Source organism: Littorina saxatilis, linkage group LG2 (assembly GCF_037325665.1).
Source record: "Littorina saxatilis isolate snail1 linkage group LG2, US_GU_Lsax_2.0, whole genome shotgun sequence".
NCBI classification, from domain to species: domain Eukaryota; kingdom Metazoa; phylum Mollusca; class Gastropoda; order Littorinimorpha; family Littorinidae; genus Littorina; species Littorina saxatilis.
In genome coordinates, this window is record NC_090246.1 from 45,368,350 (window position 1) to 45,396,228 (window position 27,879).

At 41.2% G+C, this 27,879-nt stretch overlaps 1 protein-coding gene across 1 annotated transcript in view; it reads left to right on the forward strand.

Annotated features, from left to right (window-relative positions):
- The window catches only part of LOC138955462 (short-chain dehydrogenase/reductase family 42E member 1-like), a 221,172-nt gene that overhangs the window by 127,487 nt on the left and 65,806 nt on the right, over positions 1-27,879 (forward strand). The window contains exon 4 of the mRNA XM_070327070.1: positions 4,963-5,020. Coding sequence (XP_070183171.1) covers positions 4,963-5,020 — 58 coding nt within the window. The remainder of the gene's footprint in view (positions 1-4,962; positions 5,021-27,879) is intronic.

Consider the following 27,879-nt stretch of genomic DNA (forward strand, 5'->3'; position numbering starts at 1 on the left):
AAATGGGGTCCAGTTCTACATTCTGAAAATGTATAGTGCAGTTCGCTGCCATGATGATATGTCCCGCGGAAACAAACACAGCTAAATTCTCATTGGTTGAAAAGCTTTTCACTGCGGACGATTTTCCATGGGGAATAATCGTGGCTTCGGCAGGGAGATAACTGCCTCTTTGCTAAATCAATTCATTAATAAAATCAGTACTAGCGTATGCGCAGCTATTAGTGCGTGAACATTGATGAATTCTATTCTTTTAGTAGTTAGGTACCAGGTTCTGCAAAGTTCACATGGTACCCTTCTCCGTACAACCAGCTTGAACGATAGAGTTCTACGCCGTGTAGTCTAATATGGACCATTTGTGTTTCTTTCTGTATTTAATTTTTGCTGAATATCTATCAAAGCTATTTCACTCTAATTAGGCCTAACGGTTAACCTAAGAGAGAAGGACTACCAAACACAAAATGAAACTTCTTCGCAAGAAAACAAGATAGTTATTAGCATGAAACAAAAAGTGGTCCATATTAGGAGTCCTTCCCCTATCTGACAGCATTTGAAGTGTCATTCTTTAGAATAAATCACGCTGATATTGTTGATTGAAATGTTTACTTTGTCTTGGTTTTTTTTAGCGTGATAAACAAAAAGGGTCCCTGCCTGAACGTTATCACATTTAGAGGGTCACCTAGAATCCGTCCAGGCCTGATTGGTCAAAAAGCCATATGGGGCACTGAATTAGTAATAAAAACTGTTAACCGCACCATATACTTTTGAAAGAACAAAGTTGGTATGAGGAAATGCACGAAAGAGAGAGAGAGAGAGAGAGAGAGAGAGAGAGAGAGAGAGAGAGCTTACATCGCAGCCAACTTTTCTCTGGTCGTCATTCATTTTGTTCTTGTCCTTTTCTTATTATCCTTCTCTCTCTTGTCTTTTTCGTCTCACGTTTTTGCTTACGCGCTTCTTGTCTGATCTAATTGCAGAGACCTGCACGTGACTGGTGATAGAAGTAACAACTGAGATTTTGGGTGAGCGTTCCTGCACACACAGGGAAGCAGTAACCTAACCTCACGACAAGGGAAAAAGAAGGAAACCTCAAGTCGCTGCATCGCAATGCATGCAATTTCTTTAATTGAGTTTGGGCAGCCCGAGACAGACACTTGACGAAGCTGGCACATTAAGATCACTTCCAATCCCCAGTGTGTAACACTAGAGCCACCCTCCTCTCTTTCCATTTTACCTCGGTTGCCCCATCCCCATCTTAACCGTGCATGACATCTGGAGGAACTCCTTTTTGTTTAAAGCAGTACTAGCTCAAGAAAGATAGGAAAACAACCTCAGAATATTTGCAAGAATGTATCATACGTATCTCGCTCTTTGTTGTTTGACAAAAAAGTCAAGCGGCTGATAAAGACTAAAGGCATATGTGTGTGTGGGTGTGTGTGTGTGTGTGTGTGATGTGTCAGGACGAACGAAGAGAAATTTCACATACTACCACCCTATCCTTCGATTCCTTTCTTTTCTCCATTTTTCTCTACCCCCGTCCCCCCCCCCCCCCCCGCCCCCCCCCCCCCCCCCCCCCATTCCTACATCCTATTGTTCTCTTTTATTGTCACCACGTACACAGTCGAACTTTTTTGTCCTTTCTTTTGGGCGATGAATGTTTAATGCGCAGCCAGCTAGCGAGGACAGAGACTCGGGGGAGCATTGTGACGGCGCTACATTAGTCAGGCTGAGAGTTTCATTAAGCCCAGGCCAAGATAGCAATAATCTTAATGGAATCAAAACCCCAACACTGAAGGTTCGGCCATCACTTCTCTTTTTCTGTCTTCTCCATTTCTGGTTTAAAGTTACGAGTATATTTTGAAAGTGTGTCGAGTTTCGGGGAGGTTGGAAGGGGGGGGGGGGGGGGTAGGAGTGTCTTGGTTCTTTAGTTTTCCGACGTGTGTGTGTGTGTGTGTGTGTGTGTGTGTGTGTGTGTGTGTGTGTGTGTGTGTGTGTGTGTGTGTGTGTGTGTGTGTGTGTGTGTGTGTGTGCTTCTTCGTTGGTCCATACTAGTACTTTTGTGTGTGAAGAGGTCTGCCAGACTTGAGATATGATAACCAAGTTAAATGATTTCTGGCCAAAATGCCTAACTTTCCAGGCTAAGACAAACTAAAGTTATTGTTTTTTCCCCAGCTGAAGTTTGCACGGCATACTCTCGCAGCTAGACGTAAGAATGTGACTAGAAGCAAACTGGATAGATTTGTAGGGGTGTGTGGTGTTTCTCCCTGAAAAAGTGATCGAGTAAATGCTTGACATCGGACACATGATTAATATTACTATCGGAATTCTGATGTACTAGAGTGCAACTGTCCATGAGTTGCTAAGGATTTAGTGACAGAAAAAAAGAAAGACATAGTGTGACATAACCCGCGTAATTGTGTGTCATCATCACTGCTGCTTCCAGCATTGTTTCCTGCTTAGTCACAGGTCTGGCGTCCCCCACTTGCTGAAACACGTTGGTCACACTTCCCGCTGCATGCCCCTAGGCAGGCTTCACCAAGTGTCTGTCATTATGAACATGCCCGTGGAACCCCTCGTAACTGTTGCCTGCTTCATTTGTCTAGGAAGAAAATGAAATCATGTTGATGAGATGCTTCAGCGCGCTCACAGCTGGTAGCACAAGACAATCCACGAAGCAGGGGATTGTGAAATTGTTGATGGCCGTCTTGCCTGGGGGTCTTCTCTTCAACAACTGTATTTAGAATGTTGGATTCAAGTTAGATTCAAAAGAGAAAAATTATTTTAGAGAACTTGTTGAATTTTGTTTCTTGAAGATAAAAACTATTTGCTGTGTTTCTATGCGGAGGACTTTGACAATCATTTAGATTTAGACAGCGTTCCTGGATTTGTTTTGAAAACGATGGTGCCTTGTTAATGTCAGAGGATAGTGTAAAGTGCTAATTTTCTTCTTTTCTTTTCTCTTCTAAATTTGGATGATATTTTGTGTAAAATGTACAGATTGTTTTTGCTTACTGTGTAAGGGCTTGACTGTCTGCCATGTTCTTCTTGTAAATTTGTTTGAAGACACCACCATAAGCCGTAGGCTTGTTGTTGTTTTCACCTTATGTGGATGTACATTTCCTGAACATGTAAATATGAATAAACATTGTTTAAACCAAAGTGCAAATTTCACAGCCCCCGAAGAAAAATCTTGGAGAGGAACAACTGCGCCAATTTGCCCACTAATTTGATTACATCATTTCGAGGAAGAATTCTGCCTCAGTTATGGCAAGATGAACATGAATGTCCTGTCAAGCATTCATTCCAGATTCAGTTGCGTCTGTAAGGGTGGACCCCCTGTCATATGCAATCCAATTGAACAGTCTCTTGTCGCTAAAGAGCTGAGCGATCAATTAAAATATCACAAGAAAAGGTGGAGAGATTTGCTTGAAGATGGTACTGGCTACTGCGAGTGCCTTGAGCAACAGAAGAAGTGACGGGAAGCAGGCGTTGTTACCAGCACCAGTTTGGGGGGCAGGGGGGGGGGGGGAGGTCGCCACATGAAGGCGCCGGGCACTTCTGGAGCAAGGCAACTGGAGCACCATTTCTATGAGAGTATCGTGTGGCAGTCACATTCCAAGAGGAGGTCTTGTGTTTCAAAATGATGACAATTGAGAGAGAGAGAGAGAGAGAGAGAGAGAGAGAGAGAGAGAGAGAGAGAGAGAGAGAGAGAGAGAGAGAGAGAGAGAGAGAGGTGTATGTTGATTGGGAAATGGGTTCTCTTTGCCTGTCTGTGTATTTTGGTTGTACCTGCGTTCGTAACGGAAACAAACATATTTGAACTTAAATCGTCCAATATGTACCACTGGCGAGTGTTGCACAAAGAAAAACATATAATTATTATGAATGCAGTTCCAGAACGAAAATAAATTGCAGACATTTTGAAGCTGATGTTTCATCATCACGACCTACAACTGATGAACACGTTCTTCCGTCGGACAAGCCACTCTTGCAAGCAACGAAGCAGAGGACATTTTGACAAGCATTTTTTTTCGGTTTCTCTATATTTTTATTCAAAGACCAGCCTTTTGTGCCGCCAGGCGTGAGCGTATCCTGCTTTTCGGTCCTTGACACGAGTTAGTTTAAATAAAAGAATTTCGAATTTTTTTTATTTTTTTGCCGTTTCGAGAAACCACGTAACATCTCTCTCTCTCTCTCTCTCTCTCTCTCTCTCTCTCTCTCTCTCTCTCTCTCTCTCTCTCTCTCTCTCTCTCTCTCTTGTTGTGTATGTATCTATCTCTCTTTCGATCTTGTTCTCTCTCTCTCTCTCTCTCTCTCTCTCTCTCTCTCTCTCTCTCTCTCTCTCTCTCTCTCTCTCTCTCTCTCTCTCTCTCTCTCTCTCTCTCTCTCTCTCTCTCTCTCTCTCTCTCTCTCTCTCTCTCTCTCTCGATCTCACTCGTTAAAAACAGTAAACAACCTTATCCCCAACAATCTCTCAGCGAACAATAACTAATAAACATCACATCATTTCAGCACCTCCCGCGTTTTCCTGACATTATTTACAAATCACGATCTATTCATAAATATATTCGAGGTCTTTTTTTTTTAAAGCTGCCGTGAAGATGCGCTGCCAAGCAAACACAACAAAATAAGCTGCGGCTTTTCAACCCGTTGATTTTTGTTCTCTCCAGCAGTTGTTCAAACAGAAAATCAAATCTCTTTTTATCTCACATTTACCGCAATTTCGTTTCCCGCCTGAAGGATTACTCAGAGCAATAATGTCAGGATGCTCTCCTTCTCGGCTTCCCTCCCCAGAAAAGAACGAACCAAAAAAAGAACTAACGGGCTGAAGAAAAGGAAAAAGGCGAACAAATAAAAAGGGCTTTATTCAATAAGTACAAATCATGTGTACGACCTTTTATTAACGGTGTGACATTTGGTCTGATGGATGATGATTAATATTTTCTCATCTCTTTCTTACGATTGCAGCTCAACAGGAAGTTGATCGAACACGTCAACATTGGCGGAACGGAGAACGTTATAACTGGTAAGTAGAAAAATAATGAACCTGTTATTTTTAGATATTATTTGTAAGCTTTTCTGCTAAAACATGTAATGTCCCACCCCCACTCCCCATCTCATACTTTCCAAGATTTGAACTGACTGGCAAATTATGTTAATAATTTGAACGTGTCACGTTCGAAGAAGAATTAATAAATGTACTACGAGTGAAGACGTTGCTTACGTAGCCTTTCAATATGTTTGCCAATGTAAGCTTTTTTCCCTCCTTTTCCTTTCTTTTTATTGTAATAAAGGTATGGAGAAAGTATAAAATTGTAAGGATTGTCATTGTCTGTTGTTGCTGTTGTTGTTGCTTTAATATGACAACCATTAAACGTATTCATGTTCTTGCGTTATCAAAGGATCGTGCCTTCTCTTCATAGCACACAAATGTGAGGAAAATATAAATAAACATTCCTGGGTTGTCTGTATTGTTGAGGTCGTACTTTAATTTAGACCTGGATTCAGATACTAAAGGTAGCAGAAACATTCAAGATGGAGCACATTACGGTAAGTTCGTCTATGCCCATCAAAATAGCATGAAAAACTTAAGTTTTCGTTCAAGACTTTTTTTCAGAGCAGAAAACTTTTGCGAAACTTCTTCTTCCCGTATCGATTTCACATATGAACATTGATCGTTAGACAGACAGTGCTTCTCGCACCGAGCGAACCTGATTCGTTCTGGTGGATCTGTCCACGGCTTGTTCAGCAGTTGCTCAGTACCTTTCCTTGCATATGACTGAACTACTCAGATCCCTAGGGTCTCGCTGGGATTAAATCAGCCAATGGCCACTCTCTCTGTTGGCATCATGACTAGCAGGGTTCGTACAGGTCATGGAAAACCTGGAAAGTCATGGAATTTGATTTTTAATTTTCCAGGCCTGGAAAGTCATGGAATTTCAATTCAAGTCATGGAAAGTCATGGAATTTAACAAAAATAAGCAAGAAAAAAAATTAACCTTCAGCACGCCAGCGGCGAATTTCGTTGCCCAGCCAGTAGTGATTTGCGTCGCCAGCACAAGGCTTGTTCGTATGACCAACTTCTCATTCGTATAAATTGCATACGAGAATAACGGTATTTTTAACGGCACTTGAGCCAAAGCGAGGCTCACTTCCTTCCGTTATCTCGTCGTGTCATCTGCGCTGCATTTGAGTCGGTTTCGTCGAAGTTTTCTGCTTTTGTTTTTGCATCGATAAAGTACTTTAGCGCTTCGACAAGCAAGATGGAGGATGATGAGTTTGAAACTTTCTTTCGAGTTGTTTGTTGATAACAAAAAGTATGCGAAATTGGAACGAATTACAGAGGAAGATCTTCGCAATGAACTGTGTATCGCGGTGAAAAAAATGACAGTTCGTCAAGTCACAGTGACGGTTACGAAACGGAATTTACGAAAGTGCAGATGGATACAAGCAGTGGCTGGTCCAGTTTAGTGAAATGACAGGACCAGCAAACATTACCGATAATCTGACTGCGTAGCAAATGCTTGACTTGCTTGTCGAAGAGACACTGCGTAGAAACTGACTCAAATTCAGTGCAAAGCAAGCCAGTGTCAAAACTGGCAGTGACAAGACGTAAAAAGTTTGCGTGTTTGGAAATGGCGACCTGTGGATCTAGTCATGGAAAATGTTATTGAGGCTCATGGAAAGTCATGGAAAAGTCATGGAATGTTGTTTCTAAAAACCAGTGGGGACCCTGGACTAGAAAATGTTTTGTATAAAATTCACTGTCTGAAAAGTGACTGTGCCTTAACACCAACCGCTAGAGTCACGAACCTTTGAAATGGTCTATAATGGCGCACTGCTGCAAGTGCACACGGAATTCTAGATCCATCTATGACATTTAATTTACGACCGCTCAGTTTCTTTGAATTAAGTCCAGCTTGAGGATAGATGTGATGTTACTTTTGTCTAAGAAAATTAACGGTAAGGCAAGGAGTTAGGTACAGTTTGCTGATCCCTTGAAGTCATCCTGTGCATTGGCGTCACTGCTAACTTGATGATGGCGGTGGGAGAGGGTGCGCAACAGGCAGGCAGGGACTCAAATCGTGTTAACCCACACGCTTCCAATGGGAAACTTGACCCACGGAATCAGAGCAAGGATTGCTGAGGTCCCTTATTTGCCCATCTTGCGGGCAAGTATTTGGACAACATGCTCCCCCAATTTCTCCTTTCCTTGTCCGTTTTCTTTTCCCTTCCCTTCGTTTCTGTTTCGTTCTTTTCTCCCCCTTTCTCTGCCTGCTCAATGTAGCGTCAGCGGTTGTGCAACCCCAGTCATCACTGCCTTTCTTCTCCCTTTCCTTTGCTCAATTATTTTCTAATTTTGTGGCTACTGGGGTTTCCTGCTGGCATTTAATGTCCCTCAGCCGGCAGTTTAAAATTTTACAGGAGCCGATTTTGTGTGATTTCTGGCTGACAGGGAGGGGGAAAAACGAGAGAGGAGAGGAGTAGCAATGTAAGAAAGTCGAAACGAGCATCGCGGCGAGAGGGAGCGAGAGGAGCATGAGATCGATGGTTGGAACATAAAACATTGTGTTCGCGCTTCTTTCTCGCTAGCAGTTTTTGTTATTTTGTTATCATTAGGATTGCTTTAAATGTTTTGTCCTTTCGAAGATGTGATCTGTTTTTCGTTTGTGGAATTCATTTTGGGTTTGCTTGTTCCTTTGGCGGTTCGTTTATCATTCTTTGTTATAATTTGTTTCTTTGTTTGGTTGGTAGTTTTCTCGTCAAAATTGGATTGCTTTAATGCGTGTGTGGTGTCTTTATTGACTGGTATATTATGTTGGTTCATTATAAGTAGTTCCTGGTTATTCCTGGTTATGCTGTTGTTATGAGTTATTTCCAATATGCTGACTGTTAGCAAGTGATAACAGACACGGCGAGAAGATGATATTAACATGAGCCTTTGCTAACAGTCAGCATATTAGAAATAACGGTTTTATTACCGCCTAATATCGACCAAATAATTATCGAAGCAATCCTTCGTATAAGATGTTACAGCAGAATTCAGACGAGAATGATCAATAGGCCTACCGTGACGCCAGTCACGTGATCTCATTCAGCCAATCACTCACCTGACCTCATGAATATGCCAGTCTTGATTGGTCAAATATCCATATGGGGCACTGAAATGGTAATAATATATTTTATCATGTTCCCAGATTATGTATCCCTTGGTTGCTTCGTTCTCTCTTTCCATCAGAAAATGGAGTCAATGGACGGAACAAAATGCATGTCTTTTGTCACACCATATGTTCTGTAGACAAGCCCACAAAAACACGGAGGTTTCTCTGGACTTCATCAAACATTTAGCTGTCGATTTTCGTATATTGACTTTTTCATTGGTTTTGCATTTATTCAGTTTACATCCAAACAAATTAGAGAGGTTTTTTTCCGGCGTACCTGACGTCGCTATATATATATATAGCACTATATACATGTCCGTTGTTTTACTTGATCCAAAGACACGTGCAGGCGAGGAGGATCAGGGTGCCTCATTGTATGTCTCCTGACTGTTTGTTTACGTACTTGACTGTCGGCATACACACGTTAACACTGCGAAGAACCGAAATTCGTGTGTGTCTTTGTTTTGTTTTTTGTTTTACTTTCTTTTTTTCGAGTTTGTTTTGCTTAGTCGATAGTCTTAGCTTGGAAGTGAACCTCACTTAGATGGCATTGATCCGAATCAGTGTAAATTTATATTAGGTGAATCGACATATCTGCTGAAATACAAGGGACAAGGCTACAAAAATGTCTCCCTGTCAGATGGCTGTGTCATGTTTGTGGTATGAACAAAACACGGAGACGAATTTCTGGCACATGATGGCCAAAGGAATCAGTTCAACTAATGGCTGTGGTGCAAGCGCAGAATACCAATAAGGGCTATTCATACTATAATCCAAGGTAGAAAGACGAGTGTACATTCTAGCGAACGCTGCAAATGTGTCCCAGGAAAAGTCCCTGTGCGGCGCGTTTTTCTTTCACTGGTACTTTCCAAGAGACGGTTTAACAGGAGCATGTATAAGGAAAGCGTATGGGAACTCCGAAGTAAGATTCGATCTTGCGCAGCAAGATCAGTAAGGGAGGGGAGTGATTGGGATCATCAAGATAAAGCGGCGAGACGACCTGACGGTCACAGGGGGTGATTAGTAGATCAACCAGCCCAGTCCCCTCCCAATCAGGGGAGGGCGGAGTGACTGCCCCTCCTCTATGTGCTTTCCTCATCCTCGCCAGCATCCTCACTGATTGCTTCTAGAGCTGCTGGGTTTTACCCTGGATTGCGACGCGCGTGTCCTTCTGGGTTTCATGACAGATCGAAGAACGATGAATTTGCTAGACATCATAATCCTATTTTTCTCTCTCTCTCTCTGTTTCTCTCTGGAAATATTATTACCGTATTACCACGTTTGTGTTTTAGATGGGGCAATGACATGTTTTAAGACTAAGCTTGTACCTAAAACATCTCTTCTTATGTATTAAGGTGGCGGACCTAGCTAGATTTTTGCAAAAAAATCGTTGTTTTGAATTACTTCAAAGTCTTACATTCATTTTATAGCTGAATCATTGATATATCATATTCTAAAAGCATTTTGCTCTACAATGCATAGTTCCATAGTTATTATAGGTTAAAGTAGGTCTTAGTAGCGACCAAAGTCAAAATGGCCGCCAATCTATTTGTCCTGAACGACTGACTGCATCACATCAAATAATACGCTTCGCCCTTGCCCTTTTGAAACAAGAACCGCTCCCATATGTTGTATAATTTTTTCCATGTGTGGAGTATTTATGTGAAAAAGAAGTACGATTTTTGCTGTGCTGTTGCATGAAGTGATTGCAAGATCTCTGTTTGCGTCGTTTGTCAAAATCGATGTTTTGTCTCCGTTTTAGTACAATAACTTCCACAATTATCAACCAATTTGTAAAATAATTAGTACACTTATAGAACACGTATATACCTGGCCTTTGTCTCCCGCAGTGGGGCACTGCGGTTATGAAATTAAAGGCCCCTCCTGTTTTTGGAACCGCAGGAGCTTTCTAGTTTGCTGTTAGGTAGATTTTTGGTTCCTCTTTCCTGTCATGCTCTCTTTTTCTTCATGAATTCTTTTCTTTTTTCTGCCTTCTTGCTCATTCACCTGTATTTTTTCCAAAAATCTCTTCTCTTGCCGCTTGTCTCGCGATTCATGTATAGTTTAATCTGTTAGTGTTCTGATGTAAGTCCAGCAGTAGATAGGTTAAGCCTATTTTAACATACTGGAAACTGGTAATCTTCCAGTAGGTATTAATTTAGTTTTACTAAAGCCTGCTGGGACACAAGTAATGGGTTAGTGCATTTGTAAACAGGAATCGCTTGACAAGTGGCCCCCTTCATCCCCCCCCTTCCTCGTCCTGATATGGCTCTGCGTAGTCGGCTGGACGTTAAGCAACAAATAAACAAACAAACAAACTGGCCTTTGTCATATCAGAATTGGTTTATATTATATTTCATGTAACTTACGCAAGATCAATATCATTCGCCCACTCCTCTCAGTTACTCCTACTACTCAGCTAGTCTCTTCTCTTGTCCTGTCTGGACTTGATTATTGCAACTCTGTTCTTTCTGGTGTCCCCTCAACTCTCCTCAGCCACCTCCAAAAGGTTCAGAACTGTGCTGCTAGAGTTGTGCTTCGTAAGCTCCATTGGCTTCCCGTTGATGCCAGGGTGGAGTACAAAATTGCATGTTTCTCTTTTAGGCACTTTGAGAACACCCTTCCCCCATACCTACCATCAGTACTGAGCATCTACGAGCCCTCTCGCTCTCTCGGGTCCAGCTCTGAAAAGCTCCTTAAAGTACCAAAATTAAACTGAAAAGGTACGGAAAGAAATCCTTTAAGTATCAGGCCCCTTCTGTTTGGAATTCACTGCCCGCTGACCTTCGCAGTTGCTCTTCCCTATCTCGGTTCAAATCAAAACTAAAAACACGCCTTTTCCGCAAACACATTTACCGTAAAATACATTTTCAAGCCTGGTCCGTTCCTGATGGTCACTTTTGTCCCATGTACTGTACATAGTTTTTCACGTACGTGTTTTGCGTGCGCGTGAGTGCGTATGTTTGTGATAATGTATAATTGTGCAATTTGCTTTATGTAGTGCGTGTGTGTGCCTTATGCGTGTGTTTGTGATAATGTTTTTTATTACCAATTCAGTGCCCCATATGGCTTTTTGACCAATCGGGACGGATTCTAGATGACCCTCTAAATGTTATAACGTTCAGGCAGGGACCCTTTTTTTTATCAAGCTAAAAATTAACAAGACAAAGTAAAAATTTAAATCAACAATATCAGCGTGATTTATTCTAAAGAATGACACTTCAAATGCTGTCAGATAATACTCTCTTTATCTAAAAAATACCGAAAAGCGAGTTTTGTCGGTGGGTGCTCGGAACAGCAAGGCACCGCCCATCCTCTGTCTCTGAGTGTACAATGCCGACCCGCTCACTTGAAATCTAAATTATCTAAGTTCGGAAAAATCAAGTAAAATTGCGTCACTCGCTTTACGTCAAATGTATCTTTACGTCATTTCCCATCCGTCTGGAGTCGGTTCTAAATCTGTCGCTCTTTGTTCAACAAGAAAAAGCGAAGCAACCGAAACGCATGTTCAACATGGTTTTTCGTGTGAGATTGTTGTGTGTCAAACGCATTTGACCTGTGAATATTCATCACGTCAGGTGTGTTACTCTGATTGGCTGACCCAGGTCACGAGAATTCTTTGACTGACAGGCATAATCAGGTAGGAGCGCTCAAGTTCCCATTGCGGCTGTTCTGTCTAATTCGCGGGGTCGCTTCGAAATTTCTTTTGGTCGAATTAAACGGTAATAAAACCGTTATTTCTCATATGCTGACTGTTAGCAAATGATAACAGACATGTCTCACAAACGATATCAGTATTCGCCTAAAAGGCTCATGCTTGATATCTTTTTTCTCGACATGTCTTTTATCATTTGCTAACAGTCAGCATATTAGAAATAACTCATAATAGTATTTATAGAGCAATGTGTTATTCATTGATATGTGTGTGATTGCACGTTAAATAATGTTTTGTTGTCGTAGTATTTTTATTGTACAGCGCTTTGAGCAGGGTTAAACCCTGGTTACATGCGCAATATAAATATTATGCATTATTATTTAAGTTATTGAGACATCACAGTGCGCTAAGAGATTTATAGAGCAAATCGAGAAAATGAATTATTGAACAAAGCGCAAAGCGCTGAGTTCAATAATTATTTTCAAGATTTGCTCTATAAATCTCTTAGCGCACTGTGATTGTTTCAATAACGATATTGTCAGTAACGACAATAGATTAGAACGTTTGAAAAGGCACATTTTTCTGCCAGCGTTTGGATAAATTGTGGACAGGTCGAGTTAAATCTACTTTTGTATATGTGTCGGCTTAACATCGTATTGACGGTTTTATTGCCGACCATGCATTTTACGATTTGATTACCCTCTGTACCGTTTTATCTATTAGCAACTAACAGTATGAGTTGCAGTTGTGCGAAATGTACCCGTCAGCATACAGTTTCACTTAAGTATTAATTATTGGTATAAAAAACAACATGTACCAAAATGTTCCATGTTCCCCAAAAAATGAACGACCCCAAAGCAACTGAGTGGTGTCCCCTGATGTCAAACGACTCAAATTAAGTGACACGTTCGTTCCCTCATTCGCAAAAAAATAAACTTGGCATGTTATTTCACGCAATGTACCTGCATTCATCTGGGAGGTTGGTGCTATAATTACATGGTAAGAATGTTTTGAAGCCTTCGCGTGTTCTGTTTACATCGTAGCCTGGTTGTCTTGAAATATGCGAAAACCGTTCATTTCAGTCCTGAACTGAAGGTGTCGTCTGCTACATATATATACGAGTAGGACAGTCTATTGAATCAGTCGACTTCCAAATGCTGCTTTGTCCAGCTCGAAATCACGGTCAGAAAAAAACTTTCTGCTTTTAGCGGCGGGAATTTTTAGGGTCAAGCATCATTGTTTGGTAATGTTGAGACAATAAGCTACATGCCACTTACACAGCGGATGAGAATAATTAATCTTCTCAAGTCGAAAGAAGAGGCGCAAACTCACTGTGGCACAGGCGCATGAAATATGTCAGAAAAAAACACTTCTACTTTTAGCCGCGGGAAATTTAGAGTCAAGCATCATTTGGTAATGTGGAGAAGATAAGCTGCATGTCACTAACACGGAGGATGAGAAGAATCTTCTCAAATCGCTTTGGCAAAGGGCGGAAGAATACGCTCTCTGGAAAAGTTAGCACAGTTTTAAGTGCATTGCCATTAGCCAATCAACTGTTTCACATCAGTCATGTGACACCAGTACATAATGACAATTATTATCATGATGGATAATGTGAATAATAAATTATCACTTTTTAATGTAACTTTACCGACGTACCTATGTAGAAAGACCCTGATAACATATAAGAAAACTGATATGACAAAAGCCAGGTATTGGCTGTCTTAATAGTATTGACAACAATGTGGTGTGTTCCTTGAAAAATGAAGTTAGAACAGAAGATAAACAAACATATTTTGTGCTTCGTAATTATTGTCCAATGGTTCACATATTTACACCTAAACTATGGCAGATAAATGTTTGTAATGCATTTGTTATTCATAAGGTATGTTTTATGTATTACTGTACCAAATTTGGTAGGTGTAACTTGATTACTTTTTCGGGAGCAAAACAAAAGAAAATGATTTGTTTAGCTAGGCCTGCCACTTTAAAGATCAATGTAGATCTGTGTGTGTGTGTCTCTCTCTCTCTCTCTGTGTCTATTCTGTATGTGTGTGTCTCCATCTTTATGTCTGCCTCTCTCCCTCTCTCTCTCTCTGTCCCTCTCTCTCTCTCTCTCTCTCTCTCTCTCTCTCTAACATCAAACATCATTATTATTATGCATGTAACATCAAATACGCTGGTCAGCCTCATCTGCCCTCACCCAACCATCGTCCAGCAGTACGAACCGGTGGCAGGGTCACCTTACTTCCATATATCTCCCATGTCCGCCAACAAAAGCATGCCGTCAGCTCTGCCAATTCCATCGCCGCCTCTTCATATCCAGCCACCAGGATTTGCAGTGGCTGGACATCAAAACCATACCGGTAGCTCCCAAGGTGTGGGGCAGGCAATACACAGAGAAACATCACCTGAATATGCCTGGTGGGTAAATAAGCAGTCTTTACCACCTTGGTTTCCTCCCCCTATGAATTACAATCCACAACTTCACTCTACACGCTGGTTGCCATACTCATCCTTCAAAGGTCCGTATGTAAACAATCATGCAGCCTACGCATCAATGAACATTGCGTATGAAACTCTAGTTTGAAGTAAACAATAGTGCTGTGATTCAATTTGACGCTGTCTGATCTGAAGTCTTAAATTAGATCTGTTAATGGTGTGTGTGTGTGTGTGTGTGTGTGTGTGTGTGTGTGTGTGTGTGTGTGTGTGTGTGTGTGTGTGTGTGTGTGTGTGTGTGTGTGTGTGTGTGTGTGTGTGAAAGAGAGAGAGATAGAACAATTGATATAACATTAACATTATTATTATCAATCAATCACTTCCCTCCTTGTGACAATGCTGATAGCTGAGCTATTTTTGTGTGAGAAATAATACGTACACTACTGCTAATTATCATATGGTCTGTTATCAATGTAATCAAAAGGATCTGATTACATTTTTGAGTGCATCATTATGATTATGTGACAGTGTTGCTGCTACTTCTGAATTTATGGATGAACAAAGTGCTGACATTGCAATTATTTGTGAAATGAACGGCCAATTATCTAATTCTGCATCATTTGAAAAAAAAATGATGAGTGAAACAGAACTGATGTGTAGAATAAGAGGTCTTTATTTGCACTCGTGTGGTGGTGTATAGTATTGGTCATTGAGTGTATGATAATATTGATTTGCTGACATTATTCAGTTTGATTATTATGAATTTCGAATTGTGACTATGCTCATGGCTGAGCTATCTTTTTTTGTGAGAACAAAATACGTACACTTCCTCTGATTATCATATGGACTGTTAACAATGTAATCAAAAGGAGTTGATTACATTTGTAAGTGCATCAATATGATTATATGACGGTGTTGCTGCTATTTCTGAATTTAAGGATCAACGGATTCCTGACATTGTAATTCTCTTTGAATTTAGTAGCAATTTATTTAATTCTTCATCAATTGTCAGTGAACTGATGAGTTCGACTGAATTGATGTGTTGACTAAGAGGTGTTTATCTTCACCTTGTGTATGTGGTGCTATATAGATTTGGAAATAGAGTGTCTGACAATATTGAGTTGCTGACATTATTCAGTTTGATTATTACAAATTCGGAATTGTTAGTATCCTCGCGCCCCCTAATTGGCGTAGAGGCGCGTCCCCTGGGTGGTGGATGGGGGAGCCTTCTCTACTAACTTCTGAGAGAAGGTCGCATCACTCTCGATGCCGTGAACCTAATTAGGATCTTTTTCTTGTTTCTTCTCTATTTCTGCCTCCCCAAAGTCCTTTTACTTTCCTTCTCTCACCCATAAAATTCTTCACTTATTACCCTTGTTAAGTGGTTCTTGTATAGAATATAGTCAATGTTTGTAAAGATTTTAGTCAAGCAGTATGTAAGAAATGTTTAGTCCTTTGTACTGGAAACTTGCATTCTCCCAGTAAGGTCATATATTGTACTACGTTGCAAGCCCCTGGAGCAATTTTTTGATTAGTGCTTTTGTGAACAAGAAACACTTAACAAGTGGCTCTATCCCATCTCCCCCCTTTCCCCTATCCCATCTCCCCCCTTTCCCTCGTCGCGATATAACCTTCGTGGTTGAAAACGACGTTAAACACCAAATAAAGAAAGAAAGAATTGTTAGTATAACATTTATAATTATTGTTATTATACACCTGTATTCTCTTTTTCAAATTGCAAGCAACTTTTCAACAGGCTTGCATAGTCTGTGTAAAAGTAGTCATTTTCATTACTTGCTTTTCGTCATTATTTAAAAATAATAAATTAAAAAAAAAGCTGTGGAATTATAAACATTACCATGGCTTCAACTAAAACATCTTGGCCGAATAAGGAAGGGCTTCGCATTGGACACACCTGAATATTAATCATTTAAAAAACAAAATGACTGATGTTTCAAATGTACTTTTTAATTCTGGAAAAAGTTTTCATATGTTTGGTTTTTCTGAATCCAGACTATCAGATAATGTGTTAGACTCTGACATCATTGTTCCAGGATATACTCTTATTCGTAATGATCCTGTTAAGACGAATGAAACAGGCATTACTGTTTACATAAGTGAATCAGTTACATATAAACGACTACCTCATCTTGAGGTTCATGGAGTTGAATCAATATGGATTGAAGTTAAATTAAAAAGATCTCCGCCCTTACTGTTAGGATTTATTTATAGAAACCCTTCTGAAAGAGCAAATTGGGCAGATAACTTTACTATTATGATGGACTCTGCAACACTGGATTCAAAAGAAATCTTGCTCTTAGGAGATTTTAATATTGATTTACTGAAGCCACATAAAAATTGGAATGATAAAATTAATTGCTTTGATTTGCAACAAATGGTTCAGTTACCCACTAGGGTCATGGCTGTTTCTAAAACTCTTATTGATCATATTTACGTGTCAGAAAAACTAAATATTATTGAAACATGCGTTCCTATTTTATCCTGCAGTGATCATTATCCAGTGTGTCTTACCTGGTCAAGGAAAGGCATTAAAATCCCTAAAGCTGGACATAAAACTGTAACTTATCGTCGTTTCTCGCGTTTTAATAAAAATGCTTTTCTCTCTGATTTAATTCACAGTCCTCTTTCTGAAGTCTATAGCTTTCAGAATCCTGATAAAGCTTTGGAGCATTGGTATAATATTTTTATTTCTATTTATGATAAACATGCACCATTAATTACGCACAGAGTTAGACATATTGAGACCCCCCGCGGGTTAGGGGGAAGAATTTACCCGATGCTCCCCAGCATGTCGTAAGAGACGACTAACGGATTCTGTTTCTCCTTTTACCCTTGTTAAGTGTTTCTTGTATAGAATATAGTCAATGTTTGTAAATATTTTAGTCAAGCAGTATGTAAGAAATGTTAAGTCCTTTGTACTGGAAACTTGCATTCTCCCAGTAAGGTAATATATTGTACTACGTTGCAAGCCCCTGGAGCAAGTTTTTGATTGGTGCTTTTGTGAACAAGAAACAATTGACAAGTGGCTCTATCCCATCTCCCCCCTTCCCTCCGTCGCGATATAACCTTGAATGGTTGAAAACGACGTTAAACACCAAATAAAGAAAGAAAGAAAGAAAGACATATTGAGAAACCAAAGTGGCTTGATCAAGAAACAGAAAATATTTGAAAGCAAAGGGTGATTTTGAAGAATATAAACGGCAAAGAAATAATGTAAGTTCCCTAAAAAGAACTAAAAAGAAAAACTATTTCACTGAACTAGTGTCATCTAAACAAGATTCAAAATCAATTTGGAAAGCCATTAATTTATTAACAAACAAGCGTTTTAATTCACACCCTACTGCCATGAAAAATATTTCCGCTGATAAACTTATTTACATTTTTCTACAGTGGGACAAAAAGTTATTCCTATTGATAGAACACAAGAAAATGATTTAAATACCTTAATAGATCATTGCAAATCCAAGAGAATAGAGGCAGAAATGCCGCTACAACACATGACTGTGTCTGAAGTTTACTTTGCACTTGTTCATCTCAAACAAACAGGAACCCGGGGTGTACATAGAATAGACAGTAAAATATTGAAAATAGCTGCTCCTGTAATCGCAGACACCTTGACATACATTTACAACTTATGCATTACCACCTCTTATTTTCCAACAGCATTTAAGCAAGCTAAGGTAATACCTCTGTTTAAATCGGGTGATCCTTCTGATCTCTCTAATTACAGGCCTATTTCAATCCTGTCACCACTTTCAAAACCCTTGGAAAAACATATATATATACTAGATGATTACCCGCTTCGCCGGGTACCGGCTTTGCCGGGAAGAAGTAGAGCCGAATGCCAGGCTGCGCCTGGGACCGGGTGTACGCCGGCTTTGCCGGCGCACGAAGGAAAGGAGATAAACGCGCAAAACACTGGAGACCTTCTAAAAATAGTAACGTGCAGTGACCTTCTAAAAATAGTAACGGAATGGGAATATCCGCGCGCCATACGAAGGAAGGGAGGTAAACGCTGAAAACACTGGAGAAGATAAGGAAGAGTTACTGGTAGTGGATCCAGACAAAAAAACCAAAATCGGTTCAGCGCTGCGCGCTAAGAGCACGTGTTGAAATATCTCATCGACCAGGTTGTGTCCCGGGTGTACCTGAATATGGCCACCAAATTTGAAACAGATCCATCGAGAACCTTGGCCGCACATCGCGAACAGACACACACACAGACACAAGTCGTATATATATATATATAGAAACATGCCCTAGCACATTTTGATAAAAACAATTTATTCCATCCAAAACAATCTGGTTTTCGCAAAAAGCACTCATGTCATACAGCCAGGGATCGCGTTTACGCACGATTTTTGCGTATTTGACGCATTTTAAAAGTCGCTGACGCGTTTTTTTCGCCGCGCCGCGTAAGCCATACGCAAAAATATTGTAACTTTTTCTTGTCTTCACGCAGCGCTTTTGCTCTGACTTAATAATCACCCGATCCTGAAACTGACTATAGGGCTCGAGAAGTGACGACACACATGAAATCTGCGCGTCAAAACTAAAGTCCGTTTCTTTTTGCATCGAAGTATCGCAAACGAACGTAACGAGGGTATTACCAGATAATGTCTTGTCGGATAATGAAACAGACATTAGCTGCTCTCCCATCTCGCGCTTCCAAAAAGCGGAAAGTGTGTCTAGTCGTATTAGAGCGGGAAACAAACTCGCAAGGCCCGAAGGTTGGAGACAGCAGGGGTGTTATTCGACAGGCGTGCGCGGAGTTCGACAGGAAAACTCGCCGTATTTAGGTAAGGAGTGTCTTTAAGTCTTTCGTGCGTGTTTTGTTTGTGTCTGTACGTGTTTTCGTAGTACGCAAAAATATTGGTCCGTGACGCGTTTTTTTCGTTTCGTTGCGTATGACTTACGCGTTTTTTTAAAAAGCTAGCGCGATCCCTGTACAGCTCTTATAAATCTAATTGATCAATGGCTAACCAACATAAATTCCAACAAATTTTCTGCAGCACTGTTTGTGGATTTTGCAAAGGCGTTCGATGTTATTGATTATTCTCTTCTCATCAGGAAATTTTCAATATATGGCATGCAATGCACCAACATTAATATTCTTAAATCTGTTCTTTTAAATAGAAAACAAATTACATTTACAAATGCATCATATTCAAATGAAAGTACTTTGAAATATGGGGTAGCATGCCGTAAGAGGCGACTAACGGATTCTGTTTCTCCTTTTACCCTTGTTAAGTGTTTCTTGTATAGAATATAGTCAATGTTTGTAAAGATTTTAGTCAAGCAGTATGTAAGAAATGTTGAGTCCTTTGTACTGGAAACTTGCATTCTCCCAGTAAGGTCATATATTGTACTACGTTGCAAGCCCCTGGAGCAATTTTTTGATTAGTGCTTTTGTGAACAAGAAACAATTAACAAGTGGCTCTATCCCATCCCCCCCCCCCCCCCCCTTTCCCTGTCGCGATATAACCTTGAACGGTTGAAAACGACGTTAAACACCAAATAAAGAAAGAAAGAAAGAAAGAAATATGGGGTCCCACAAGGATCTGTTTTAGGCCCATTATTGTTCTCCATTTATGTCAATGATTTACCACTTTGCATACGTAATAACTGTGAGTTGTTTGCAGATGACACTACTATTCATTCTAGTCACCATTCCATAAATTATTTATCAAAAACTCTCCAAGAAAGCATTGATGCACTCCTGAATTGGTCAGAGTTAAACCATATGTCTCTTAACCATACTAAAACAAAATTTATGCTCATAACCACAAGACAGAAACGACAAAATCTATTAGCGAGCATTCCAACTCTTTATATTAAAAATCAAGTATTGGAAGAAATGTCTCACCATAAAGTCCTTGGTGTAAAGATTGATAATAATTTATCATGGCATGATCATATTGATTACATCTGTAAGATTGCTTCCAAAAAAATATATCAGTTATCAAAAATAAAACACTTCTTGAATCTCCACTCGCGAAAGATTTTTTTTTACAATCACATCTTGTCAAATATTGATTATGCATCCACTGTATGGGATTGTGCAAGTGCTAATGTTTTGAAACCTTTAGCCAGTCTTCACAGAAGAGCAGTTAAGCTTATTATGCTAAAAAATCACACTCCTTCAGAATCTGATTATAAAAATTTGCAAGTATTACCATTTCAAAAAAGATTAATGTATAATAAAGGTGTTCTAATGCATAAAGTTGTCATAATGTGGTTTGCATGTGAAATAAATGTACGTGTTCTGCCCTATTGCACTGTCTCTACCCTTTTCACACCAAACACTTCAATAACAGAATTTGGGAGGATACAGGCTTATTATTTCCTCAACCAAAAATAACATACTTCTTCACTTCAAACACATCAATACGAATCAACTTTTCGACACACAGTTCACACAATCTTTTAGCTTTCACTCAATGCATGTAAATACATATTATAAAGATACTTTCTCAAATATAGGTTAACGCACACAAGAAGGTTCTGACAGACACTCACGAGTTCGAATCACGGCTCACTGCATGTCGCCAGTTTCACTTCCTTGTGTTGCTGGATCCTCGTAGAATAATGAATTCCCAAAAACTCTCACTGTAGATGCCAACACACACCTTTCACCGTAGGTGCCAACACACACCTTCCACCGTAGGTGCCAACACACACCTTTCACCGTAGGTGCCAACACACACCTTTCACGTTTCTCCCCGAGAAACCCTTCCGCCATTAGCGAAAGCAACCGTCGTCAGCTACGACCGGTAACGATGAAGACTCCCCTCGTCTAGTCATCTGCGCCGATGTGGTCCCTTGCTCGCCACCATCGTCCCGCGCTTCTCCGTCGTACACGCCATGGAAAACCCTCATGGAAACTCCTAAAGAATTTAACCAAGTCTTAATACAACATTCTCTAAAACCATCTCTTCTTCCAAACGTTCATGTACCAACTCATACATTCTCGTTCATTCCACGTTCACATTCCGTCCACATTCAATATCCAAACTAATACTTAATCTATGAATAACACTCCCATACAAAGCATCACCGTCTTAAACATAACATAAATGCGTAACATTTATGTTCAAGAAATTCCCCATGAAAAACCGTGATACAATTACATCAAGAATTCTCTCAAAGCTTCACACTAAGATTTGGTGCACTTTGTATACACTAACCTTTACACTCCAGCTATGTATTCCAACGTCAATAATATACAACATAGTAAATCATTTACCTTAAGAGACCCGTCTCTTGAAAGAGTACTTGTTCCCAGAACAAGTCTGATATGCTACTCACATCTTTGTGACAAAAGTGATGTCAGGATATGCACCGGAGACATTACGTGATAATTTTATTTTGAACTATAACAGACTAAAAATCATAACACCGACTCCACGTATTGACCTTTTCAAATCAAGCCTTCTTTATTCAGGTGCGGTCCTATGGAACTCACTGCCTATTTTTCTTAAGCATAAAACAAACACAGACAGCTTAAAAAAAAATTTAAAAAATAAAAATGTATATGTCGCACATAATGCAACTAAACATGTGCTGAATGGTTCATCAATTCATTTAAAATGTATGTGCATGTTAAACAAAGTTATAATAATATGCAGATCTAAAGTTATGTTAAAAATTGACACTTTTTATCATTGGAAATTGTACTTAAAATGTTCCTCCGAAAACGGCGTATGGCTGCCTAAATGGCGGTGTAAAAAACGGTCATACACGTAAAATTCCACTCGTGCAAAACACACGAGTGTACGTGGGAGTTTCAGCCCACGAACGCAGAAGAAGAAGAAGAAGTACTTAAAATGCAGTATGACAATTTATTTTTAAATTTGTATCTGTATAATATACAGTTATAATGTAAACTCGGAGGCAAAAGAAACGCAAATAAAGGATGCGTTAATCAAACCTTTATGGACTTGAAATAAAAAGAAAATAATGATACTAGCATTTCTGCACGTGTTGTTTTAGCGGTCTTATCTTGTCAGAACCGTGTTTGCCGTTATCTGGGTTACACGTGAGGTCTTGTTGACGGGGATCCCAAACCGTCATGGGGACCACTTTCAGCACATGCACAATGTGGAAAAGCAGCTTTTCGTGTTCAGAGTGTTCAGGCAAGCTGTACCGTACTCACAAAACTGTTACAACATTCATTTCTGCGACACAGGTGCGATGCCGAGACTATCACCAGAACAGCGCCAACAGGCGATCGGGAGACTTGATGCCAGGCAATCAGTTCAGCAAGTTGCTAGGGCATTTGGAGTAAATGTCACCACGATTTATCGCCTGCAGCAACGTTTTCATGCCACTAACAGTACCTGCGACTTACCAGGACGTGGCAGACCCCGGGTAACAACAGCCCGACAAGATCACCATCTTGTCCATCAACACCAGCGAGATGCATTCGAAACTGCCGCCAACACAGCCCGTAACACATTTGGGGTGCATGGACAACCCGTCAGTGCAAGAACTCTACGCCGACGCCTTGGTGGGCAGAACCTGGTAATCGGCGTCCTGCTCGACGTCCTGTCTTGACAGCTCAGCATCGCCTGGATCGTCTAGTCTGGGCCCAGCAGCATGCCCACTGGCGCCATCGGGACTGGCGGAGGGTTCTTTTTTTCGGACGAGAAGCGCTTTTGCCTGAAACCTTGCGATGGGCGTGTCCGGATCTGGCGAAGACCTGGACAGCGGTTTGCTAACAATAACATCCTGCAGCATGATCGATGGGGAGGTGCCAGCGTCATGATATGGGGCGCCATTGGTGTCAATTAGCGAGTGGGACCTGTCGTCTTTCAGAACGTCGGCCAAGGTCGTGGGAATGGTGTCAATGCAGACCGCTACATCAATCAAGTCCTGCGTCCCTATGTGGTTCCATTTGTCCAGAGGCACCGGAACTGCCTGTTCCAGCTAGACAATGCCCGTCCCCATACTGCACGTGCTACCGAGGACAGGTTGCGTCACAGCAGCGTGAACATTCTGCCTCATCCTGCTCGATCTCCGGATCTCAACCCAATCGAACACTTTTGGAACATCATGCAAAGAAGGATTAATGCCCTTGCCCGGAGACCCTGCACTGCAGCAGAACTGCGTGCTGCCGTGACCCAGGTGTGGGCTCAGGTCCCTCAGCAGCAAATTAATCACCTCGTCCTCTCCATGTACCGGATGTGCGCCACAGTCATCAACGCCCAGGGAGGAGCAGCACGCTATTGACTTTCAACAGTCTTCAAACAGTGTTCAGTGGAACATGGCACGTCATGCTCTCATCCCAATACACTTTTCCGTATGGTTTTTGTATCGGTCAATTCGTTTCCTTGTTATTGTTAACCCGAAATAATTAATTCGACATTAAAATTCATGGGTAACCCATCTTCACTGCAGCATTTGCGTTTCTTTTGCCTTCCCGCAGTGGGGCACTGCGGTTATGAAATTAAAGGCCCCTCCTGTTTTTGGAACCGCAGGAGCTTTCTAGTTTGCTGTTAGGTAGATTTTTGGTTCCTCTTTCCTGTCATGCTCTCTTTTTCTTCATGAATTCTTTTCTTTTTTCTGCCTTCTTGCTCATTCACCTGTATTTTTTCCAAAAATCTCTTCTCTTGCCGCTTGTCTCGCGATTCATGTATAGTTTAATCTGTTAGTGTTCTGATGTAAGTCCAGCAGTAGATAGGTTAAGCCTATTTTAACATACTGGAAACTGGTAATCTTCCAGTAGGTATTAATTTAGTTTTACTAAAGCCTGCTGGGACACAAGTAATGGGTTAGTGCATTTGTAAACAGGAATCGCTTGACAAGTGGCCCCCTTCATCCCCCCCTTCCTCGTCCTGATATGGCTCTGCGTAGTCGGCTGGACGTTAAGCAACAAATAAACAAACAAATTCTTTTGCCTCTGAGTTTATTAAGTTTGATGTGATAGTTCTTTAATTATATTGTTTTCTGTTTTTGTTGACCCTATATTAGGGCGAGGGCTGGATGTAAAAAAGCAATATTCTTGCTTATCTATTACCCTCGATAATAAAGATTTTGTCTTGTCTTGTCTCTCTCTCTCTCTCTCTCTCTCTCTCTCTCTCTCTCTCTCTCTCTCTCTCTCTCTCTCTCTCTCTCTCTCTCTCTCTCTCTCTCTCTCTCTCTCTCAAGATAGTTATTGCCTTCGACAGTAAATCTTTAAAGCGGCTTAGTGCCTCATAATACGCCTTTGCTTTGTTTTCTCAAGAGAACTCATTTGTGGAATTTGAATGCTATTTCATCACGTCGGAACATTGAATTTGCATTGGGGAGGTGGGGACATGCGAGTCGCAGGAAGTAGGACGACGATAAGCTTTCTGAGATCTTCTTGAGCCTGGCCATCATCAGGCACGTTGGTTTTATGAACTGTCAACACGCGAAGTGCACACTTTCTGCATGATTACACTTCTCGTGATTCCACTGCATGCTTCCCGCTAGCGTGACCAGTGGTTGTTGCTGCTGCTGATACCGCTGTTATTGTTGCTGTTTTAGTTTGTTTTTGTTGATGCTGTTGCATTCTTGTTACATTTCTCAAAGGCGTTAGACAGCATTCTGCATTTCAAACAATCTGGACTTGGATCAGCCCTGTGGTATTGACATGTCACCGCCACTGAATGCCTAATGAATATGATGTAAAACAGAGCAGTTGATTAAAGCATCAAATCAAATCAAAGTCTAAAGGAAGAATCCCGAAGATTGTATGAATAGATTATAGCAGAGGATTGCTGCAAAATGGATCAGCCCTGTGGTGTTGACAAGTCGCCGCCACGTTGTCTATTTTGCAGCCATCCTTTTGCTCCAATCTATCCAAACAATCATCGGGTTTCTTCCTTCAGACTTTGATGTGTATGGTTCAATCAACTGCTCTGTGTTACACCATACTCACAAGGCATTGAGTATGAATTGCGTCAGTTTTGTCCTTGATGCTTTTATATTTATAAGCTTCGCACAGGGATCACACGGAAGACGGAACTGGAAATGTTACGTGAAATTTTCCCTGGAAATACACGTGCTTTTACGTTTCCGCATCCAGCTGTTAACAGTACTGAATTTTGTGACGGGATCACGCCCTCTCTTTCTTTGCTGATGCTGAGACTGACAGAATCATAAAGTTCAAATCCCACACGGATAGTTCCTGCATTGTTGGCCACTAATTGGTCTAGCGATCCGGTGTTGCAGCCCCAGACGTGGAAGCTGGTTGGAGTTTTACTTTGGGTTTGGCAAATTGGTCTGTTGCGGACCCAGATGCGATGTGCTAGGAGGTATGTCGAGTGAGAACATTATCCTTGAAAGTGTTATCTTTTCAAATGCAAAGTATATTGAACACAAGAGTGCCTCTCCTTGTTTGTGTTCATTTTCAGAATAACTTTATGTGGCTGGCAGGGTTGGAAGTCAGGGAGTCTATTCTTTGCCATTTTTCAGTTTCAGCTTTTTCTAGACCATCTTTTACTTATAGTAAGTAATCACTCTGAGCGTGAGCTGACACTTTGCATGAATTGCATTGAGCGCAATTGACTCCTACTCCTACTCTAATTTATTCGGTTACTATAGGTGACGTAGCAAATAAGCATATTATTAGATTGGCGTCTATGGCAGTTTTGCCTTGTTTACGTTCAGATCGATATGTCCGTATACATATTATTTGAGATTCCCCTTGATGTTTGTGTATATGTGTCATCTGAGATTAGTAACTCAATGCTTGTCATCGGCCAGTGGCAGGAAGCCACCTCACACAAACGTGGAACATTTGACTTGCAAAAAAATGGCCATCTCCGCTGGATCCTTTGATGCTGGTGGGAGAGAAGTGTTTGATCTTGAGTGACGGCATCATCATGCAGATTAAGTCACGTCCTTGGGCTTCCCGCCGGTAGGTTCCTGGACTGGATGTTGTGTCGAACTTCGTTTCTTGACTTAGCTTTAGCATTGCTGCAGAAGGAAAATTAGACTTCGCAGCTTGACACTGGAAACGTTTCGATCAGTGGAATATAATACGACGATTAGTTTGTCGCTTTTATCGAGAAGTTCTGAACTTAAAATGCCGGTAGTTTATGGGTATACGGGAGCGACACACGCACACTACTTATATTATTGGTGTCAATTTAAAATGAGGACATAATTACACTCTATCGGTATAAGGTTGTCTGATTATGTATTCTTTCGTCAATGTAATATTACCGTACTATCGTTGTGAGTCTTACGTTAACTTTACTGTGTGACTCTTATGCGTGCCTACATGCTTCTCTGCGTCGGTTTCCTGAGACGCTGACATTTTGAATGTCACGGATAAACTTGTTGTCTAAGTTCTGCGCATTTCTAAAGTATTGCCCGAATCTTGGCACAACTTGCTGTGTCAGACTTCTCGCCCTCCTTCTCTTCGTGTTTTTTCTTCTTTGCTTTCGAAAAGTTAGGGAGTCCCCGCCAATCATTGCAGTGCAGAGAAGTGTCCGCTTTCAGGACATTGGCGTATTACCCAAGCAGGAAAGTATTTTTAGACTCGTCAATGTGGCGTAACAGGCGTTCTTACACCGGATCCCCATCCACACAGGCGAAGAAGGGGAGGAAGCAGAGCAGCAGCTAGTGGAGAAGGGCGAGGTGAAGCAGGATTGACAGGAACGCTTGAAGGAGACAGCGGCCCCTGTCAGCACAATGGCCCGCTGCCTGCACGACCTGATGAGCCCCTGCACGTGAAGAACGCTCGGATCAGTCACAACTCGCCGCGCCGCTCCCCGCCTCAAGAGCAAGGAGGAGGCACGGGCAAATTGGAATTATCGACTGGCTGGAAGATAGGTATTGTTACGGGCCACAAAAGCTCCTGACATACGCGGCATTTCCCGCGAAAAAAGGGGGGCTGCTTGTCGCTTGACATGCCGTGAGTGTGGTCCTCTCTCCGTGGCTGCCTTTTGTCCACCCGCAAATCCAATAAAGTTCTTCTCCAACGCGTCTTGTGATCGGCCCCTGCCGTCCTACATTTGCATTTCCTTTGCACGGTCTCCATGCATGGCGAGGCTCATGACGAAAGAAATGCATTCCTCAGCGAAATAGGCAGAAAAAAAAGCAGATGAAAAAAAAGGTCCAGTTTAATTCTGCCCTGTGATGGTAAAAATTGCGTGCTCTAGAATACTTTTACTTGCATCTGCAGCAAGTATAAAACTTCCTTAGCTTGGCAGCAAAGAAAAAAACCTCGAGAAAAAAAGCCCGAGAAATCAGCAGCTCCACAAATTCGGAGCAAAAGCTAAATAAAATAAAAAGACATTCGTTCACGCATCAGCGCTATCTATGAAAAGATGCGATGTGCTCTAACGCCGTGTTTCTCTACATGCGTAGCGGGTGCGTTGGAATGAATATTCATGGCGTGTTAGAGGAGGGGTGAAGATTGAATTGGGGTCCCGTGAACCGTGGAGATGTGGCATGAAGAGTCTAACACCACAGCTGTCAGCCTGGACTTGTTCCCGTCTGATTGCCTGTGTCCAGAAGGGCTTGAACCATGAACTGATGACACAAGGCCAATGCCTTCCGTCACTCCAACGCGCTGATGATAGGCCGTGTGAGAACGGGTCTAAACCTGTGAGCTCTATGTTGCATACAGCACAG